Source organism: Lolium perenne, chromosome 1, assembly GCF_019359855.2.
Source record: "Lolium perenne isolate Kyuss_39 chromosome 1, Kyuss_2.0, whole genome shotgun sequence".
Taxonomy (NCBI): domain Eukaryota; kingdom Viridiplantae; phylum Streptophyta; class Magnoliopsida; order Poales; family Poaceae; genus Lolium; species Lolium perenne.
In genome coordinates this window covers 118,379,342-118,400,606 of record NC_067244.2, presented here as the reverse complement: position 1 = coordinate 118,400,606, position 21,265 = coordinate 118,379,342, and the positions used below count along the sequence as shown (strand labels likewise).

Genomic DNA, 21,265 nt, shown 5'->3' with positions numbered 1-21,265 from the left:
CTTTAAGTTGCAACAAATGGATGTTAAGAGTGCTTTTCTTAATGGTCCTCTACATGAGGAAGTGTATGTGAAGCAACCCCCGGGGTTCGAGGACCCCCATTTTCCGGACCATGTCTTCAAGCTCAAAAAGGCCCTATATGGTCTCAAACAAGCTCCTAGAGCTTGGTATGAGCATCTCAAGGAGTTGCTTGAAGACCGTGGTTTCCAAGTGGAGAAAATCGATCCCACTCTTTTTACTAAGAAGGTCAATGGGGGGCTTTTCGTATGCCAACTCTATGTAGATGACATCATATTTGGCTCTACTAACACAAAATTCAACGATGAGTTTGCTATGTTGATGACAAATAGGTTTGAGATGTCAATGATGGGTGAACTCAAGTACTTTCTTGGGTTCGAGATCAAGCAAATGCGACAAGGCACCTTCATCAATCAAGCAAAGTACCTCCAAGACATGCTCAAGCGCTTTGATATGAAGGACGCCAAGGGGATCGGAACTCCGATGCAACTCAAGTGTCAACTCACTCTTGACGAGGGCGGCAAGGCGGTGGATACCAAGCTCCACCGTTCAGTGATAGGTTCGCTTCTCTACCTTTGTGCCTCTCGCCCGGATATCATGTTGAGCGTTGGTATGTGTGCACGGTTTCAAGCAAGTCCGAAGGAAAGCCACCTTGTGGCGGTCAAGAGGATCTTTCGATATTTAGTTGATACCCCACACTTCGGACTATGGTACCCAAGGGACACGGACTTCGCATTGGTTGGTTTCACCGACTCCGATTGGGCGGGCGACAAGATTGATCGGAAGTCTACCTCCGGAGCATGTCACTTTCTTGGAAGATCTTTGGTGTGTTGGTCCTCGAAGAAGCAAAATTGTGTCTCCCTCTCCGCCGCGGAAGCCGAGTATATTGCCGCGGCGAGTAGTTGTGATCAAATCTTATGGATGAGGCAAACCTTGCGGGACTATGGACTCGAGTATAGCAAGGTGCCTCTTTTGTGTGACAATGAGAGCGCAATCAAGATCGCCTACAATCCGGTTCTTCACGGCAAGACGAAGCACATCGAGATAAGGAACCACTTCATCCGGGACCACATTGCTCACGGAGATATTGTACTATCCTATATTGGCACCAAGGAGCAATTGGCGGACATCTTCACGAAGCCCTTGGATGAGAAGCGCTTTATTGAGTTGAGGCATGAGCTAAATATCATTGATCCGTCGAACATTGCTTGACCGTCGTGTGCACATACCAATCTTACCGTCATATCTAGTTGAAAGGCACGCATGAACATAGGGGGAGTGCGGTTTAAATCCATTGAGCTATCACTCCCCCCATAATGCATAAAGAAATCCAAAACATTTGCTATTTGTCAATTAAGTGACTTATGAGCTTCATGTTGAGTTGTAGTCCGTGAGTCCTAGATACATCTACGCGACCTCACAACTACTATACTCTTACACGGTGGCTTCGGCCACCAACACCCCCTCCTTGAGGGTTTTCGGTTCTTCATGACCTTGTTTTGTCTTTCTTCTTTGCTTTCTTCTTCTTGTTTTTGAGAACCTCCTTCAAGCTTGTTTGCTCGTGATTTTTGCAAGCTTGGTTGTATGTTCTTTTTCTCCATCTCTCTAGTTACCCTCCTTTTTGGTGTTCCGATGCCAAAGGGGGAGAAGTTCCTAGGTGGATGGAGACCTTCGTTGGTTGTAGCCGTTTGGTCTTAGTTGCTTATCTTGTCTTATGGCTACATCAACAACCCTATGGTGGCATCCTATTGTGAGTTTGGGTATTATCAAGGCTATGGTATGATAACTTCACCCAAATCTCCGTATATGATCTCATGTTGCCCCCATATTGTGCATATGCCTCTTGAACATGTCATCTATCTATGTTACATATGTGCTTGGTTTGTAAAAACTAGGGGGAGTAATGTCTCTACATCATGTGTATTTGTATTCAAAGACATATTCATGATATGCACATGCGTAGGGGGAGCTCCGTCTAGTTTTTGCAAATCTAATGTTCTCATCATAATATCATATGTTATTGTCAACTCTTGTGTTGTCATCAAATACCAAAAAGGGGGAGATTGTAAGAGCAAAATTCACACCCCAAGTTTTGTGTGTTTGATGACAACACTTGAGTAATCTCACCGTGTGCCTTGAGTATCATTGTTAGACTTGCAAGTACACGGTGACCTCGCCGGACGCGTCAAGATCAGAAGACTGAAGCGTAGTTGATAGGTTTTCCGGTTTTGTGTGCGTTTAGCGAGGTAACAATGTTGGAGAGAAAAAGAGAAGAAAACCAGTTTTAGCCAGGCCGGTACTACCGGTACCTATAGCGGTAGTACCGCTACCCCTATAGGTACCGCCCTCGGTACCGCTCTGAGTTCTGCTGTGAATTCGTCCCCCAGAACAAGTTGCGGTACCCCTGCAGTACCTGGGGCGGTAGTACCGCTCACGAGCGGTAGTACCGCTCACGGTACCGCTCGAGGTACCGTAACGCGTTACGGCAGTACCGCCCTGGTACCGCTCTGGTACCGCTTCGAGTCCAGTAAGGTCTGGACCCTATTGCGGTACCACGAGCGGTACCGCGGGCGGTAGTACCGCTCTGTGTCCTTTGACCAGATCTGGGGGCATTTCGAACTCAGGGCGGTAGTACCGCTTGCACCAAAGCGGTAGTACCGCTTAGGCCAAAACTGGACATAACGGTTGGATTTGGAGGAGCCTATTTAAGGGCCCCTTCTTCCCCACTCGATTTTATCTCTTCCCCTTCTCTCTCCTCCATTGTTGCTGAGCTTAATCCTTGTGGATCTCCTTCCCCCTCCAACCAATCTTGCCCTAATTTTGAGGATAGGTCGAGGAGACCCCGATCTATAGTTCTACCAAGAGAGATTTCACAAATACTAGCTATTCCTTAGTGGATCTTGGTGGTAGGGTTCCTTTGGTGGATCTTGGAGAAGAGTTCCTTTGGTGGAGCATTGGGGAGTTCCTTTGGTGGAGCCTTGGAGAGTTTCTTGGTGGAGCCTTGGAGAGTTTCTTGGTGGAGCATTGGAGGAGTTCCTATGGTGGAGCATTGGTGATGGGTTCCTATGGTGGAGCATTGGAGATGAGCAGCTATGGAGTCTAGCTTGGTGATGTACTAGCTCCATAGGGTGTTGGGAGCATCCTTGTGTGTGTGGAGCTCGCCCCAACCTTGTGAAGGAATCACCGCCTCGACCGGTGCCTTAGTGGAAGAGGGAGAGCACCTCCGTGGAGCTCTCTCGAGGAAGAGGGCGAGGCCTTCCATCGTGGTGTGGCCGCCTAGTCTCTTGTGTGAGAGTAGCACCTCCTCAACGCAGACGTACCTCCTTTAGTGAAGGGAACTGCGGGAAACAAACCTCGACTCGCCTCGCGCCCCCCCCCCCCCCGGTTGTCTCGCTCCTTACTTTTACTATCTTGTTGATTCCTTTACTTGTTGCACATGCTCTAGCTTCATTGTAGGATCACCCCCTTTGCTAAAAGTCACACCTTTACCTTCCGTTGCATAAAACTTGAAAAAGACTAAAAATTGCCGTAGCGCCATTCACCCCCCCCTCTTGTTCGCTACGATCCGTTCAATTTGAATAGACAAATTAGATCCATGAGATGCAAGGAAGACACATGGGAGTCAAAGCACAACAAATTCATGGCAATAAATAAGGCAATTTAAACACAAGAGCCAATGTAGATATGATCAATAAATATCTACCTCATAATTGATTACCAATTGTCCTAGGACAAGAGGTATTAGGAAATATTTCCCGTTGGTAGTTTGTAAGTATACATAAGATCATATTTACAACGAACAAAGCATATGGTAAACGATAAGAGTTAACCATCATGCAAAGAAAGTTTCTTGATATCTTCATTTAGTCATACCAACATGCAAGGCAATTAATAGTATTCATACCAACATGCAAAGCAATTAATAGTATTCATACCAACATGCAAAGCAATTAATAGTATGACTTGAAGCACATGGTTTTCCAAAAATGTATTGAGGGACACGTTGTGAAAAACCATGCCAAGAAAAACTTTCACAAATAAGATCCACAAAGATATTAGCAATGAAGCTATTTAAGCAAATTGGAGTTTGTTTGAGCAAACATGCCACATAGGAGAGAGATAATTTACAATATCAATTCTATGTGACACAACCTCAAAATATCATATTTTCTAGGCTTGTAATATGCACAAAGCTTATTACTCCCCCATAATGTGATAAGGAATTTATTTTCACAAGAGGCAGATAAGATCCAACTAGAGATATCAATGGACATTAGAATTTGAATTTCTCATGAAGATGACATACCACATAGCGACTAGATAATCTCGCAATATCAATTCTAAGTGATATTCCTCATGTACACACATTGTTTAGGATCATGAAATTCCCAAAGGAATATCACTCCCCCAAAATGGGATTGTCCAATAATCGCTCATAAGAGCCATATAAGATACAACAAGATGCAAATAGGCTCCAACACAAACACAAATACATGGTGTGCAACCCAATATGCATAGACTTGATTTCTCAAGCAAAACAATTAGGAAGCACAACATATACAAACACATGTTAGGAACAAAACTAACACATGCAAAGGGGCGAGTAACTTTCAATATAAATGAGTTGAGAACATGTTACCGCAAGGAGGAACATTGGATATATGATAGTAGCAAGATATTCAAAAGACTTGGCTTGATATAATATAAATGATGAAGATCCCTTAATTCTTCATGATGTAGCCAAGTCTCCAATGCCCTCCAAAAAGCACCTATTGATCAAGTTTTGGATTGTTGGTCCCCAACTAAGTTGGGTCCTAAGAGGTTAGTCACAATAGGCTTGGCAACCCAAATGGTTCTTTTCTTGACACCACTTTGAGCACCAACAAATTTGGCAAACACATTGCCACCCTCATCCTTACGAAGAGAATAAACATCATCAATGGTGATAGAGTTGGATGAGGTACCAATAGTGCAAACGGAGGAGATGTGGCCCTTCTCACGACATATGTAGCAAGTTCTTTTCTTCTCCTTCTTCTCACTAGATTTCTCCACAATGGGAGCATTGGCTTGATTCTTATTGGGAAGTGGCATTTCTTCAACTTGAGGTTGAATATGAGTTTGAGCTTGAGGCCGCTTCCCTTTGTGCTTCTTCTTCAAAGGGCAAGATCTAACATGATGCCCTTCAATTTTGCACTTGAAGCAAACAATCTTGGCCGGGTCTTTGACTTGTAATTGGCCCTTCTTAATCTTGTTGTTCTTGGACTTGATCTTGTTGTTGGAGTTGAATCCAAGTCCACTCTTGTCATTGGGGGATTGTTGTACACTTAACATCGTGTCAAGTTTGCATTTCCCTTCATGACCCTTTACCAAGTCGATCTTCAAAGAAGTGCCTTGGGCCTTGAGCTCTTTGATTTCCTCTACATGGTTAGTAACAACACAAGTACTAGAGGAAGTAGAACCTTCATTGTTAGATCAACAAGGCAAGGAAGATAATTCATCACAAGATTTAGCAATACTATGAGTGGATGAATTACTAGGACTACCACATGGCAATATATCATTTTGGGTAGTAGTGCTAGTATCCACATGAGGCTCACAAGGTGTTGCCTTTGATATGATAGCCTCATGAGCTAACTTTAGCCTATCACGAGAAGCTAGAAGATCCTCATGGGAGCTAGAAAGCTTTCCATGATTTTCTTCCAATTTCCCATAATTTCTAGTTATCAACTCAAGTTGAGCCCTTAGCTCAACATTCTCCTTCAAGATAGATGCTTCACAAGAAGTAGATTTAGTAGCACAAGCATCATCACAAGACATATTAAGAAGAGAGGGTAACATAGCATGCTCTTTTAAATAGGAAGCTTGAAGTTGCTCATGGGACTTGGTGAGGATAGAGTGTTCGCTCTCCAAGACCTTGTGGGCCTTGTCTAGATCATCTAGATCCTTAACAAGTTTATCATGACCAACACCAACTTTGGGATTTTCCTTTTTAAGCATTTTTACTTGAGATTTAGCATGGTCTCTTTCCTTAGTGAGTTTAGAAACTATTTCATTTTGAGACACTTCAAGGGTTTCAAGTTGCTCTTCAAGAGAGGCTATGGTCTCTTGTTCTTCTTCAAGATCATTCTTTAGGGATGCTACATCATTGGCATACTCTCGTTCAAGAGCACCCTTTTTATCAATGGTGTTCTCATGCATCCAAATAAGTTTTTGGCTCTCAATAGCGGTAGTCAAGATTTCAAAGAAGTGAGTGCTAGCAATTTTATCTTTGCAAATAACCTTGAATACACTCTTACCCTTATCGCGTAGAGAGACAACCCAATCCTCTTCTTCATATTCATCCTCATCCTTATCACCACGAGACATATTAGGTTCCATGGTAGGAGGTACCGTGGAATCCTTGGCCATAAGGCATATATGAGGACCGTGAGATAAAGATGAGGAGTTACTTGAGGCTCCTTTCAAGATCTTGTCTTGACCAATAGAATCTTTGGTTTCCTCTACATAGTTAGACACACAACAACTAGAGGAAATAGAATCATTTTTATCATGGCCACAAGACAATGCAAGCATATCATCATTAGATTTTTTCAAGCAACTTACACATGATATGCAAGGACTATCAACACAAGCATGTAAATCATTTCTAGTGCTAGATATGTTTGAGTCCGTAGATGAAACATTGCAATGAGATAGAGATGAAGAATCATCAATAGTAAGCTCAATATCAATATTGCAATTTTCATCACCACTCACCATATCATTACCTTGTGTCTTACCACACTTTGGTGAAGTGGATGAAGATGAGAACTCATCACGGCCGGAAGTGGAAGCAATACAATCATCCTTAATAATATTGGACACATCATATTTGTCTTGAAGCTTTGTCCATAATTCATGAGAGCTCCCAAAAGGCATGATTGACGAAGTAACTACATTGCTCACAACAATGGAAAACACATGAGAAGCAAGAGCATTGAGGCAAGAGTTTTTCTCCTCCTCAAGAGATAAATTTTCAGGATCCTTAGGAGAAGAAAAACCATGCCAAGAAATCGCTCCATGTCCGGGGACATACCCCGTAAGATTTTAAGCACATAAATTTTCCATAGATCATAATTTGTGCCATCAAATATAAACAAGTTATTGTGCGCTAATCCCCTAACCGACATCTTTACTCTCAAGGTGGTGAAGCCTAAGAATGAGAGACCTTGCTCTGATACCAATTGAAAGGACACGGATGTCGCCTAGAGGGGGGTGAATAGGCGGTTTAAAACTTTTACGAGATGGGCTTAACAAATGCGGAATAAAACTAGCGTTTACTTTGTCAAGCCCAAAGCCTATATACTATGGTCACCTATGTGCACCAACAACTTATTCTAAGCAAGGGTTCACCTATGTGCACCAACAACTTATGCTAAGCAATACAAGCAACTTATGTGATAGCAAGATATATATAACTTCAAGCTCGATGGCTATCACAAGGTAAAGTGCATAAGTAAAGAGCTCGGGTATAGAGATAACCGAGGCACGCGGGAGACGATGATTTATCCCGAAGTTCACACTCTTGCGAGTGCTAATCTCCGTTGGAGAGGTGCGGTGGCTTAGTGCTCGCGAACGCCACAAGAGGCTCACCTTGAGGTGTGGTTGCTCGATGCACACCAACACCACAAAGGCCTCACCCCAAGATTCGGTACTCACACCGAAAAACCGAACGCCACGAAGGCGCCTCACCTAAATCTCTGTTGACCCTCGCCACAAAGGCCTAGGTCACGGTTCCACTAAGGGATTTCCTTCGAGGTGGAAACCGGGCCTTACACAAAGCTTGGGGCACGCATCCACAACTTAATTGGAGGCTCCCAAGAAATCGCCACAAAGGCCTCAAATCCGTCCAGGGTTCCAAGAACCCAAGAGTAACAACTTTCTTGCTTTCACTTCCACGAATCACCATGGAGAACTCAAACCGATGCACCAAATGCAATGGCAAGAACACCACAAAGATGCTCAAGTACTTCTCTCTCAAATTCCAACAAAGCTACAAAAGCTATTGGGGGAATAAGAGAGGGAGAACAAATAGGAGGAGGAACACCAAATTTCTCCAAGATCTAGATCTAGTGGATTCCCCTCACAAAGAGAGGGATTTGATTGATGAAGATGTAGATCTAGATCTCCTCTATCTTTCTCTCAAATAGATGCAAGATTCATGGGAGGGAGAGGGAGATAGCAAGCTCAAAGAAGGTCAACAATGGAGGAAAAAACGAGCTCAAACGGTTGAGAAACTTTGGGGAAGAAGACCCCCTTAAATAGGGCAAGAGAAATCTGCCCGTTATGCACAAAACTCGTCAAAACCGGAACTTCCGGTCATTTGGGGCGGAACTTCCGCCCCCCGGAAGTTCCGGCCAACTTCCGGGTGAAGTAGGGCACCCCCGGAATGCTCCCCGTATGTTTTCTGCGTGCAGATTCATCATTTCCGGAAGTTCACCGGAAGTAGGGCGGAACTTCCGGCCAAAAAAGTGCTTCACGAAAACTTCAATAACTTTTGCATCCGGACTCCAATTTTGATGATCTTGGGCTCGTTTCGAAGCTAGTAACAAGCTCTACAAGATCATGCAGGGAACCATCATAGTCCAGTAAGGTAGGATATAAATAAATGAAGAAAGGTTTGACCTATCTAAAAATACATGCCGGTAAAACCTCCAACCTCGAAAATGCGACAACTTGAGTTAGGAAACTCGGATTTGGGTGAAACCACTTTTGTTGTAAAGAAGATGACAAGAGCCACCCCACAAATAGTGAAAAGCTTAAGAACAAGTGGGGCAGGTTTTTCTATGTATTTTAGAGTGAAACCTTTCAATACGAGAAACCGAGAAAAACTCCAATATCGAAAACGCAACAAGTGATTCATGCGGAATCCGTTTTCGATGAACTAGAGCTTGTCATGAGAATAAGCACAAGCTCTAAAACACCATATGGATAAGATACAAATAACAACCAAGAAAGATGATGCAAGGATGCAAAGGTTTGAGCTCTCCGAAGGATATGATCGAGTTACTCACTCGAGAGCCCTCTTGATAGTACGACAACTAAACTATAAACCGGTCTCCAACTACACTATGAGACCGGTGAGAAAGAAACCCTATCAAGAGCAAACCTTATACTTGTGCATTCCACTTGAGCTCGATGATGACGATCTTGACCGCAACAAGATGGAACGCCTTTCTTGCTTGTGCTTGCTTGACGAAGTCTTGTAGATTGCTCCCCCATAAACCACCATGGGAGAGCTTCTTCTTCGGCGCAACTTCACATATCCATGATCACCATATGGATGACAAGAGTCAATCAAAGGATCTCTTCAAGATGGCTCATCTTGAACTAGCACTTCATTTCTCCATGGCAAGGTTCAAGCTTATGATCTCTTCGAGTTGGCTCATCTTGAACTTGCACTTCATCATGTTGATGTCTTGAAGTAACTTGAGGGCTCACTTCATCTTCATCTTCAAGACATACTTGACACTTGATATATCAAATTCTTTCTTATTGCAATCTTGAAGCCAACGTATGGTTTAAGAATTGACTATGGACAACTCCTACAAATATAACTCAATGCAAACATTAGTCCATATGGATTGTAATTAATTACCAAAACCATAGTTCCAGTTGACACAGAAGATCCCTCCCCACACATAAATCTATACTTAATAATAAAGGAGCTAAGGTTTCTGCCAAAAAGTTTCGTCAACGCTTTTTTTTTGGACCATTTTGCCCTCCCACCAAATCGCATAATACACAGTTTTGCCGTGTACCGGTTCGTTTGGTTCTTTCCTCCTCTACTGCGTCCGTTTTCACACGTTGCGAGCAAGGTCACGGGCCGGAAACTGCATGGGCGAGGGCGCACGGAACTCGCCGCGGCCCGCCAAATCCCGGCGCAGCAGCGCCGCTCGCCGTGGGTCAACGCCGCCCGCCGCCACATCCCGGCGCAGCAGCGTCGCTCGCCGCGGGTCAACGCCGGCGTCGGAGGCTCATGGAAGCTGCAGGCTGCAGGGGCGTGGGCGCACGGAACTCGCCACTGCCCGACACATCCCGGCGCAGTAGCGTCACTTGAGCGGGTCAACGCCGGCGTCGGAGGTTCACGGAAGCTGCAGGGGCGCGGGCACGCGGAATTCGCTGCGGCCACATCGCGCGAGCAGAAGAAGAATCAGGTGCTTGGTCCGCGAGCAGAAGGGAATCCACGACCTGAAGCTCAATCGCAGCTCCTGGCGCAGCAGCACTCCCTGAACCCTTTCCTTGCAAAGAAGACTGTATGTGGTGGCCAGCTTCTTGTGTTTTTGGGCCGAAACGTTTGTCGCGTGTGTGTGGGCCGGACCAGACGATTACTCTCTTGCCGTTAAGTTTTAGTCCCACCTCGCTCAGTTGCAACGAGTTCAGACGATTTATATACGTTAAGTTTTCTGTAATGAACAAGCCGCCTCACTAAGAAATCTAATGCGAGACAAGAGGAGCGAAGCACAGCGAGAGATGGAAAAAATTAAGAAAGGAAGTCCGAAATTCAGTCAGAGGAGATAGAAAATTTGCAGCCTTAAGGAGAAGGGGGGACGGCAGAGTATTTTGGCGGGACCCGCTGGCTGGAGATGACGGGTCCGGAGCGAGCGATAGAGGGAGGCAAGGAAGAAGCCCACGTGCGGCGCGGCCTCCGTGTTAATGGGTGCAAACGCCCCCTCACGCTCACACAATCCGCGCAGATGCAAACAATGGCCTACTATTTCCGAACTATCTATGAACTTGTTTTTTCTATTAAATTTTTAATTTTTAAATTTTTTGGTTGGGGGCAACGGGTGGGGGCCCAACCCCCCCCCCCCCCCCCCCCACCCCATACACACACCATTTTCCCGTCCCCCATATGGGACAAAAATCGGCAACATTGGAGCCCATATGGGAAGGACGAGTGGAGATTCTCTTAGTGGTTTTTTTTTAAAAGTCAAATTAAGTAAAGATTTATCAAAGTTTTATAAGAAACTATCAAATATTATTTCCGTATATATCATCTGAAAATATATTTCATTATTTATCTAATAATATTGAATCTCTAATTTTCATGTTAGTGATTTTTGGTAAAAACTTAGTTAAATTTGACATAGTTTGATTTTCTAAAAATAATATAACTCATAAGCTTTAGCATGAAGGTAGTATATGAGTAGTTTTAAAGTTGTGTCATGCATATTGATTTGCCTCACGAGGGTAAAATGATTGTCTGAATTTGATTCTCCCCATTTGTGACAACTTTAATTTTCATAGCATGCGGATCGGTTGTACTCGGACGTGGCAGAGAAGTTCATCCACACGATTTACTCGGTGATGATGTCAGTGGAGAGTCCCGGCCTCTCGAGTGAGATATGATTTTCACAATTAACATTTAAATTCATGTTACGCGATTTTCACTATTTCTCGTTACAAAAAGACATCAATCCAGGACTCAATATCATTTGGATTTGACTTATGTAAGAATTTGAATATATGGAACACATTCTTGCCGCAGCAACGCATGGGCTTTGCCCAAATGTTAATGTTTTACTCCCGGTGCAACGCACGGGTATTTTTCCTAGTAAAGAATAAAGAAGTCCTCAAAATCGTGGAGTATGGAAAATAAATCTCCACTTCCTCTATCTACAAACCCAAAAGATAAAGATAAAAATCCATGACAAAAAAGAAATCCAAACGAAATGAAGCCGCCCCTTTTCTCTCTCTTACCTAAGCGTCCGTCTCTAAATAGCAAGACCCACCCATCCCTCCCCTGCTCCCTCCGCCCCCCTCTACAAGCCTCCTCCTCCCTCCCCCCCTCCCCCATTATTCCCGGCCTTCCTCGCGCTCCCCGCTCCGCCTACCAATTTAAGCGCGCCTCCAACCCCCGCTCGTTTTGAATCCGCCAAGTGCACCCAGGGGGCCCAAACCCTAGCTTCGCCAGCGCCGCGCATGGGCAAGTACATGCGCAAGCCCAAGGTCTCCGGCGAGGTCGCCGTCATGGAGCTCACCGCCGCGCCGCTCGGGGTCCGCACCCGCGCGCGCGCCGCCCTCGCGATGCAGAGCCAGCCGCTCCACCAGGGGGACTACCTCCAGCTCAGGAGCCGGAAGCTCGAGAAGCCGCCACCGCCGCACAGGGAGCCGGCGGCGAGGAGGAAGGGTGCCGCCCCTTCCGAGCTTGCCGCGGCCGAGGCCGAGGCCGACGAGGTCTCCTTCGGGGAGAACGTGCTCGAGCTGGAGCCCGTGGAGAGGTGAGCTTGCCTTCCTTCTCCTGCACCGCTGGTTTTCTTTGCTTTCTTGGTTCCCTTTTTTGGGGATTTTTTTTTGCCGAGCTAGGGTTTAAGGTTTTTGCCTTCTCCTTCGGCTGTTTTATTTGGTGCTATTTCTGAACGATTTTTGCCGCTTGTATTTTGCGCTTCTGCTCGGATTTTTCTTTTCTTTTGTCAATTCGGCCTGTTCGATTTCAGCTGCCGCGCGCCCTCGAATTTGGCGTGGATGCTATTTTCCCCAATATCCTTACACGTTTACTATTTCTTGGGGATTTTAATTTTACCGGCTCTTCTCGGGGCCCTTCTTTTGCTATTTGGTAAAATTGCTTCTTCCGCGTTGCTAAAAATTCGGTGTTCATTTCCTTTTTCTTCCTCCGGTGTTGATGCTCAAGCCTCCTTTTCTTACTAATTTCCCGGCCCCTACCAGTAACTGGACAAGCCTCTTAAAATGATTTACTAATATTTACAAGTATAAATCCAAGAACCACTTCTCACCAGCCTATTTTTTTTAACAAATCAGTGTCAAGCCCCATTTTATTTTATTTAGCCCCAATTTTGTTTGTTTGTTTTGGTTTTGTGAAGCTCGAGCAGCAATTTTCAGCTCAACTTATTTCACCCAAACCTCAATTAGTACAACACTAGTGGCGTACTTGGCCTCCTCTTAGTGGGGTTTTATCCAGCCTCCTTTTCCTTAGTGGGAGGGGAAAAGCATCCTCCTTTCCTATTGTTCTTTCCACCATTCCCCGCGGCCTCTCCCCTTGTTTTCTTTGCTTGGTTAATGGAGCTGGTAGGGACCTCTCAATCTTTTACCAATCAAAAGCCCTCGCCTTTTCTAAGAAATTTCTCACCACAAAAGCAACAACAGGCCTCACTTCTTGATGGGTTCTAGCCTGTCACTTCTTTGGTTTCTGGAAGGTGAGAAATATGGCATGTCTCGGTAAAATCGCTTCCTGGTCTATGGCCCCAAAATGTCACCTTCATTAAATGTTGAGTTGAAAGGAGAGGTCCTCCCATCCCCCAGTGCCTGAGATTTGTGTATGTTTTTTTTACTTCACAGGCTAGAGAATAGGTAAGAAATCTAGGTACTGAGAATCATTTTATCAAGTATTACGAGCTGATAAGTATTGCGGTTATATTATCTTGTGGAACCGTCGAAGTAGGCGTAAACAGTTCAAAACCCCCATTTAGCTTCCATGTCTATGTTAGCATAGCGCCAATTGTAGCAACATGCATTGCACCATCAGCCAAAGTACTGCATTGTAGGGACAATGGGTGTAAGTAAGAGACAGGTGAACAAAGCTTAGCAGGCAGGAGCCTGTGCCATTTTTTGTTGTTATCTTTGGTGCACTATCAGGGCCTGCAGGTGCCACAGCTTGGAGGTGTTTTGGTGGGGATGGCATGATCCAAGTACGCATTTATGAACCATCTGGGAGCTGTTTGCATCTCTAGCCATGGCCCGATTACACCACTTCCTCAATGGATTATGGTCCTGAACAGTACTGGGTCTCCAATCCTTGCCTCCCCATGCATGGCCTAAACAGTAGTACTTCGAGTGTGGATGTGCGTGAATCTGAACACCGCGTGTCTAAAAATCGTCCAGGGCCCTCCAAGCATAATAGCCAGGTGCCGAGTCAGTGTGTGTTGTTGGGCCACACTGTTGGTGGCCGGCCTAACTTGGGCAGCAGCTTCGGATGCTGCGGCTCGAGTTATGGCTGGCTGGGGTAGAACCTGACCTACTCATGTGACCGGGAGTTTTCTCTAGCCTTTAACCATTTTGTTGTTTCCTATGACCTTGTGTTTGGCTGTGTAGTCCTTTTATGGCATGTGTGAGATAGTTTGGTAGATATTCATTCAACAGGTGCAAATTCCATATTTTGCAGAACCTTGGACGATGCGATAATGTGTTTTTTTTTTACTGCCACTAATTCACCAGCGCAGTTGCTTTTTTCCTTTCTGTATATGGTTGTTTTTAAGTTTGAGTATGCTTCTTTGATTGGTTGCTAGCAGGAGTACCAGGGAGACGACACCCTGCAGCCTGATTAGGAGCTCAGAAACGATAAGCACTCCTGGATCCACCACAAGACCGAGCCACTCGAGTTCCCATCGCAGGGTGCAAGCTCCAGTACGCCATAGTATCCCAAGTTCAGCAGAGATGAACGATTTTTTCTCTGCTGCAGAGCAGCCGCAGCTGCAAGCCTTCATCGACAAGTACGTCATTGCCGGGTCCTCTCTTAGCATATTTTGTCCAGTTGCTCCTTATAAACTTTGATGATATGCATTACATTACACTAACTACATGGCTGTATGGATTGATAATTGATTTTCAGGTACAACTTTGATCCTGTGAACGACTGCCCTCTCCCTGGACGATACGAGTGGGTGAAGCTAGACTGATGATAAATTCAGGACAATAGTCTCACCATGTACCTCTCCGCTCCCTCCACCTTGGCATCGTGGCAGAGGCGCACACCGTCGTGCTGTTAGCTTTGTTTCTGCTGTAAAAATGTTAGGGTTAGCCTGTAGTCCCAATGGTATTGTGTAACATACAGAAGTGATGCTGAGTTACACCCTAATCCCTCAACTCAAATGTAACCCTTAACAGCTCATTCTGTAATGACCACCTCCTCTAGGGCCTAGTCTTGTTACCAGGTGCAGGTGCAAGATTAATGTAGTAGAGCTAGATCATATTGTATCACAGTTTAACTTGTAATGTGGGCTGCAGTGTCATTGTCATTCCAGTGTTTGCTGCATTGCACCTCAAGTGAAGTGCTGTTATTCTTTTCCTGGTATGTGAAAAAGCTGGTGCAATACTTCAAACTTGTGGCTGTTCTGTTCATCTGCCCTTGATATGCAGCCCTTGATATGCAGTGGCATCTTGCTCAGGCTCCAGGATATCACTGCCTGTGCTATTATTGCTTCTATGCCTTGCATTTGCTATGCTCCATTGCTCATGCTCTCTCACCTTTCAGCTGCTGCGGCAATACATGAGGCTGGATTCCACTTGGAGTTCTCCAATGGGTACCAACTTTTTTGTGTGTATTGTGTTGTGTGTGTTGCTCTGTGCTGGGTGATCCTTTCACTGTCCAAGCTGCCAATGCTTTTCACTATGATGGGTCATTTGGGCATGTTGCACTTGCACTGGCACCCTCTCTCTCGCACCTTTTCTACTCTGCTGGTGAACTGCTAGTGGTAAAACAGGGTTCCTTTTGACAGTTCCTACCCTTTCATCCCCTTTTGGGGTGGGGCCTTTCACCTTTTAACTTACCATCTGGGCTTTCATTCTTTTTAGTTGAATTGACAGTAGTTCTTATTGACCATTCGATCATAATATCTTTTGTATTGTGAAAGGGTAAATATGTTGACGGTACTGTTGGAGTCCAACCTATCAAGTGCTTCGTTAACATTTTATTTTTACTCTTCTCAGGTTTTGGCCGGTGGATCCCGTGCATCAGAGCATCCACAAAAAATCGTTCCTAGCCGTGCGTTCTAGAGGCCCAGGCCCTTTCCGTCCGGCGTGTCCAATGCGGTGTCCGGCGTCCGAGTCCGTTCCAGCTACACATGGGACACTTCAGGCACGTCGGACACAACGAAAAGCGAGGCCAGGAGACACGGGCCCGAAGCGTCAGCGAAAGGACACTCAACCTTCGCCTACGTAGCGACGGTGCAGTTGCCAGGAAAGGAAACCGGCGCATTGGCAACCGCGTCGATCGACGCGCGAACCACTGGAATGGAGTGCGAACTCCGCGGAAGAGCAACCGCCGCTCTCTTTGATATCTGCGCCGCCATTCATCCGCGCTCAATAAGACCCCTACGTATGCACTTTCCGATCTACAACCGGCCGGCATCATTCATCGAAAGCTCCCCTCTCACAATGAGCGACCTCTGTCAGCTGCCATCAAAAACCGACAACGAGGGTAAGCCGCCGGGATGGCGCCACTGGTGGGATAAAGCTGCGACGCCTAGCAGCGATGATTCCCCGCCGGACAGCGGCGAGGAATGGGAGGCCGAGGAGGAGGAGGAGGAGGAGGAGGAGGAAGAGACTGAGGAGGAGGAGGAGGCGGCGGCGGCCCGGGCGAAGGCGGAGGCGAAAGCGAAGGCGAAGACGAAGGCGTAGCCGGCGAGCATCGTCGACGACGAGGAGGACACAAGTTCCTCCGATGCGTCGAACGATACCGCCTCTTCGGAAGAGGTGACGAGCAGGAAGTGCCACCGTGAGGACGACGAGGCGGGGCCATCAAAGAAGAAGTAGTTTAAATTTTTAGATGTAATTAGTTTATGTTTTTCAAAGTTTTTATATGTAATTTGTTTATGTTGCACCGCTTTGAATATTAGTACATCAATATTAGTACAACGTTACCTACACATTTCTTCTATCTATTAAAATAAAAATACAGTATTTTAAAGTTTTGGGGACGCGTTTGGGGGAGGCGGAAGGGAGCGATGTCTTCCAAACACGACCCGAAAGAAACATAACCCAAACAATAAATCTGGCGCCGTTTGGAGGCAGCTTTGGAAGACGTTGCTCGAACGCTCTCAGTATCTATAAGAGCATCCCCACTCGTTGGCGCTCCCCACGCCTAAATCCGGCGAAATTTTCGTCTGGATTGGAGGAAAATTTGGTCTAGGGAGCGCCGAAGTTCCAGCCGTCCCGGGGAATTTGCGCGGTTAGAGCATGGAATCTTCACTGACACGCGGGCCAGATCGCGGAATTTGCTCCATCCGGAGTCCCCGGGAAACCGAGGATGGCCTGGGGAGTCCGGACGGATTTAGCCCAAATCCGAACGAAAACGAGAAGCTGAGGGCGTGACTGGGCCAGTTTCGTCCATCCGGATGAAAAAAAGAGACCCGGGGAGCTTAGGGGGGCATGAGTGGAGATGCTCTAAGAACTGGGCTCGAGAGACTGCATATGTTTCTTCGACAGTGACACCAGGACAGCATCCGAGGCCACAGAGCGTGTGCTGTTCCGAAGAACTAGTGATTTGACACCGTCCATCCATCTTGCTGTGTTCAGGCACTCCACTTGTGCAATCTGCATAACTTACTGCTTCTGCATAATCTGAATCGCTTGTTATATGCAGGTATCAGTGAGAACTCTAAATGGAGACCCATGTAGCATGTTTTCCGAAAAGTTAAAAAAATTCATCTTTCACTTCAAATAATTCCGAAAAAAATCATACATATACATGTGGGTGTCTACTGTCTAGTACGTACATATAAATTTGATTGAATCATGTTATCATCTGTGACTTACGCAGGACTGACAAATCTGAAGGCCAAAACCAAAAAAAAAATGTAATGCCTACTTAGAGCCACATTTTTGTGTAGCCCAAAATACGCGTGTTTTTTTAGAATGCACGATCACAGAAATAATATTCAGTTGTATGTACACAGATATTTTCAGAAATTTTGTAAATAGGATTTCCGTTTTTTTGAAAATAAAGGGCTCTCCGTTGCTTAGGAGCGATATGTCCGTGCTCAAGGCATCTGATCCTATATGTTCCTTGAAACAACTTTCGTTTTATATAAGCTGGTATATCAGCATGTAAGGGCAAATTTTGATTAAGAAAATATAGTCATTTCCAGCAGTTAGCTTATATTCTCACAATCGAAATTTTGCACCAAATTTTGCTGCCACTCCTATTCTTAATGGTCTTAATAAACCTGGTGATGAGACGGTGCACACCCTGAAAAGTGTTTACCTTGGGAATGTCAAAACCCAAATGGTATGTGAGGCTAATCACTTATATGAAGGCTGTTAAGTACCTGTAAGGGAAAATTTTCTTTAAGAAAATATCAGGTGCCTGTCAAGTAAAGGAGTATGTTACGGTCGGTTTGACCTATACACGCAGGAAGCCCACTAGTGGCTAGTTGTGGGCTTAGCCCAAGTAAATTAGGGGCTTAGCCCAAGTAAGTTAGGGTTTCGAGGAGGCCGTCCTCCTATATAAACACTTGTATCCCTTCGAGATTAATCAGACAATAATTCAGTATCATTACTGTCTCGTCTCCTGAAGGGAGACGGGAGAACCCTGCACCGCCGCACCAACCCTAGCCGCCGCCTCCTTCCTCCGCGCCGGCGCCCAGCCGCCGGCGCCGTGCTCTCCAACCTCTCCGCCCTCACTTCCACCCTTACAACCTCCGCCCTAGATCCGGTAGAACCCTAGCCTCTACCACTTTGGTATCAGATTGCCTAGGTCTCATGGGCTCCAACAGCCCCCCCGTCGACACCATCGCCGCCACGTCCACCGCCACCACCAACACCACCCCCGCCGCCATGACTGGCGCCCACGCGCTGTAGGGGGCCGCCGCCGCCGCCAACGGAGACCAGGCCGCCGCCGCCCCCACCGGCCGCTGTTCCGCCGCCGCCACCACCGGCCGCCGCTACGCCGCCGCCCCACCGCCCGCCTCCGCCGCCAGCAATGGCCGGCCCGCGTGGTGGCCGCCGTCGCCCTCGCCGATTCCCACATGGACCGACGCGGCGCCCGTCTACACTCATACTGCGGCACGGACGACGGTTCAGCAGCCCGCCCAACGCCTTGGCGGTCCTGGCGGGTTTGCGAGCCCCTTCGCCGCAAGCACGTCCGTCAACCCGAGCCGCCAGGAGGGCGCCCCCGAGGTTCCGCCCTTGGCACAGCAGCCGCCCCGCTTCACTAAGCTGGAGTTCGCCACCTACGACGGCGCCACCGACCCCCGAATCGGCCGAACCGGTGTGAGCAGTTCGGGCAGCGGACGCTCAGCACCGACCGCACATGGATCGCCTCCTATCACCTACGGGGCACCGCGCAGACTTGGTACTACGCCCTCGAGCAGGATGAGGGCGGGATGCCGCCCTGGGAGCGTTTCCGCGACCTGTGCCTCCAGCGTTTTGGGCCGACCCTCCGTGGCAGTCGCCTCGCCGAGATGGGACGCCTCGCCTTCACCACCACGGTCCAGGATTTCGCCGACCGCTTTCAGGCGCTCGCGTGCCATGCCCCGGGCGTCTCGGCACGGCAGCACGCTGATCTCTTCGTCGGCGGCCTCCCCGATTACTTCCGCGTCGACGTCGAGATGCGCGAACCGGCGGACCTGCAGACGGCCATGTACTACGCACGAGCCTACGAGCAGCGCGCCCTCGCCATGCAGCAGGTCTACGCGCAACGTGGCAGCGCTCGTCCCGCGCCTCGACCCGCCCCGACGCCCACCGCCCCGCCGCGCCCCGCACCGGCTGCTGCGCCCGCAGGCCCTCCTGCGCCGACTCGGCCCTTCAAGCGGCTGACGGCTGCGGAGCAGCTTGAGCGGCGCCGCCAGGGGCTGTGCTTCAACTGCGACGAGAAGTACGCGCCGGGCCACACGTGCGCCCGACTCTTGTACCTGGAGACCGTCGATGACACCGACGTTGAGGCCCTCACCGCCGAGCTCGCGGCCGCCACCGTCACTGAGGCCGGTGTCACGACCTACGCGCCAGTCGACGCGTCCGCCTTCGTCGTGTCTCTCCATGCTATGGCGGGCATCAAGACGGCCAAGACGATGCTGCTCCCGGTGACGATCAATGGGAAGCGTCTCACTGCGCTGGTGGACACGGGCTCCACGCACAACTTCCTGTCCAACACCGCCATGCGCCGCCTCGCTCTCCAGCCGGCGGGATCGGAGAAGTACAGCGTCACCGTCGCCAACGGGGATCGTCTTACGTGCCAGGGCGTGGCGCGACAGGTTCCCGTGCTCGTGGGCGACGAGCCGTTCTCCATCGACTGCGTCGACATCGACTTGGGCTGCTACGACTTCATCCTCGGCCTCGACTTCCTGAGCACCTTAGGCCCCATCCTGTGGGACCTCGACGTGCTGTCCCTCATCTTCTGGCGCGAGGGCGGCCGCCGTGTTCACTGGACGGGCGTGGGCAGCACTGGCACATCCCTGCAGCTACACTTGCTGGCCGCTGCGCTAGACGAGGCGCATCCGCTCCTGGCCGACTTACTGCAGCATCATGGCGACCACTTCGACGAGCCGTTCGTGGTGGACTGCGACGCCTCCGGCATTGGCTTCGGCGCCGTCCTTCACCAGGGCGAGGGTCCACTCGCCTTCTTCAATCGCCCCTTCGCCGCGCGCCACCACAAGCTCGCCGCATATGAGCGCGAGCTGATCGGGCTGGTCCAGGCGGTGCGCCATTGGCGGGCGTATCTTTGGGGCCGGACATTCCGTGTGCGCACGGACCACTACAGCCTGAAGTTCTTGCTGGATCAGCGCCTCTCCACCGTGCCGCAACACCAGTGGATCAGCAAGCTCTTCGGCTTCGACTTCACCGTCGAGTACCGCCCCGGTCGCCTCAACACAGTCGCCGACGCCCTGTCCCGCCGAGACGTTGACGACACTGCGGACGCGCCCACAGTCGGTGCAGCCCTCTGCATCCACTCCGGGCTATCTTTCGCCTTCATCGACGAGGTTCGCCGCGCTACGGCTGCGGATGCGCAGCAGCTGCGCCAGCGCCTGGCCGACGGCGAGCTGGCCGCGCCATGGCGCCTGGACGAGGGACTACTCCATGGACGCCGCATCTTCGTGCCGGATCATGGAGACCTGCGCCACCAGGCCTTGTCCTTGGCGCATTCTGCAGGTCACGAGGGCGCCCAGAAGACCCTGCACCGTCTCCGCGCTGATTTTTACATTCCAGGGGATGGCGCCCTGGTGCGAGACTGGGTGCGGGCGTGTGTCACATGCCAGCGGAACAAGACGGAGACGCTCCGTCCGGCAGGCTTGCTGCAGCCGCTCGACGTGCCGTCCCAGGTGTGGGCGGACATCTCCATGGACTTCATCGAGGGGCTGCCGAAGGTTGGCGGCAAGTCCGTCATCCTCACGGTGGTTGACCGCTTCTCCAAGTACGCGCACTTCATCGCCCTCGGCCATCCCTATACGGCGGCGTCCGTGGCACGCGCCTTCTTCGACGGCATCGTTCGCCTCCACGGGTTTCCGTCTTCCATCGTCAGTGATCGTGATCCTGTGT

General features: G+C 48.6%; 1 protein-coding gene across 1 annotated transcript; it reads left to right on the top strand.

The window, feature by feature from the left end:
* The first annotated feature begins 11,823 nt into the window (after positions 1-11,823).
* On the top strand, positions 11,824-15,030 carry LOC127300091 (cyclin-dependent kinase inhibitor 4). Its single transcript, XM_051330166.1, has 3 exons — positions 11,824-12,279; positions 14,305-14,505; positions 14,625-15,030. The coding sequence occupies exons 1-3, from the start codon at positions 11,981-11,983 to the stop codon at positions 14,689-14,691; spliced, it is 567 nt and encodes a 188-aa protein (XP_051186126.1). The 5' UTR covers positions 11,824-11,980; the 3' UTR covers positions 14,692-15,030.
* Positions 15,031-21,265: the final 6,235 nt, after the last annotated feature.

Coding starts and splice junctions, on each gene's coding strand:
- LOC127300091 (XM_051330166.1), top strand. CDS start 11,981: ATGGGCAAGTACATGCGCAAGCCCAAGGTCTCCGGCGAGGTCGCCGTC. Junction 12,280..14,304: donor GAGCTGGAGCCCGTGGAGAG/GTGAGCTTGCCT, acceptor GGTTGCTAGCAG/GAGTACCAGGGAGACGACAC. Junction 14,506..14,624: donor CTGCAAGCCTTCATCGACAA/GTACGTCATTGC, acceptor ATTGATTTTCAG/GTACAACTTTGATCCTGTGA.